Source organism: Eretmochelys imbricata, chromosome 21 (assembly GCF_965152235.1).
Source record: "Eretmochelys imbricata isolate rEreImb1 chromosome 21, rEreImb1.hap1, whole genome shotgun sequence".
In the NCBI taxonomy this organism is placed as follows: domain Eukaryota; kingdom Metazoa; phylum Chordata; order Testudines; family Cheloniidae; genus Eretmochelys; species Eretmochelys imbricata.
Genome location: NC_135592.1, coordinates 6,934,280 through 6,935,071, shown reverse-complemented (window position 1 = coordinate 6,935,071; position 792 = coordinate 6,934,280). Strand labels below are relative to the sequence as shown.

Genomic DNA, 792 nt, shown 5'->3' with positions numbered 1-792 from the left:
GACATGAAAGCATTTTGAAATTTCAAAAGTTCTCACTGGACAGGAACCCTGTTTCCTGCGGCCCTAGTTATACTTGGAGGATTAACTATCGACAGTCAAGCATAGGAAACTCAGTTTTGCTTTTAGGAGTTAAATGAACATGCTGGTCTTCCTGTCCCAGGGTTTGGAGCATCACTCCTGTGACTCCCTTCTCTCCCCTCACCCCCCGATCTGCGCACCCTCCAGTACAGCAGGGGAGCAAAATAAGCAAGGGACACAGATGTGATGGGTGCCTCATCATGGCTACAGAGGTCAGAGAGCAGAAATGGGACTGATTCCCCCTGAGGTGGGATCTCAGTCAAAGGGCAAAAGTGTCATACCAAGTTCAAATCGGGGCTGGGATCCAGCGATGTGAGTGAGCGGGTAAACGTGATACACCCGAGACAAGTCTCACACTGACGTCTCCTGCTCTGCGCTGGGCTCTTCTTTTTTCCTCTTCATCTTGCAGAAGCCATGGAGCCCGCAGAAGCAAGCGAAGGTGAACTGGGGCATCCCCTATGGCAGGTCAGGCTCAGGAGCATCCAAAGGAAACCTAGTTGGGGACGGGGAGAGGAAGAAAAAAGAGCGTTTTTTAAATCAGAGCAGCTCTTGCTGATGACTAGGAAGGAGGGTGGGCAGGGATGGACAATCACTGCCTTTCTTTGCGAGACAGACTTCCCCCCAACCCCAGATGCAGAACTCCTGGCAGTCTCCTCTCCCAGCCAGAACCTCCTATCTCCAGCCTTCTCCATGTCAGATGCCCCCAGTCACACT

At 52.0% G+C, this 792-nt stretch overlaps 1 protein-coding gene across 1 annotated transcript; it reads right to left on the bottom strand.

Moving 5' to 3' along the window:
• Positions 1–429: 429 nt before the first annotated feature.
• BLACAT1 (BLACAT1 overlapping LEMD1 locus) lies at positions 430–531 on the bottom strand. The gene has a single exon (XM_077839409.1). It carries the CDS (start codon positions 529–531, stop codon positions 430–432), a length of 102 nt encoding a protein of 33 aa, XP_077695535.1.
• Between the last annotated feature and the right edge of the window lie 261 nt (positions 532–792).

What these genes read in the sequence shown, in the direction of transcription:
- BLACAT1 (XM_077839409.1), bottom strand. Translation starts at nt 531, where the DNA reads ATGCCCCAGTTCACCTTCGCTTGCTTCTGCGGGCTCCATGGCTTCTGC.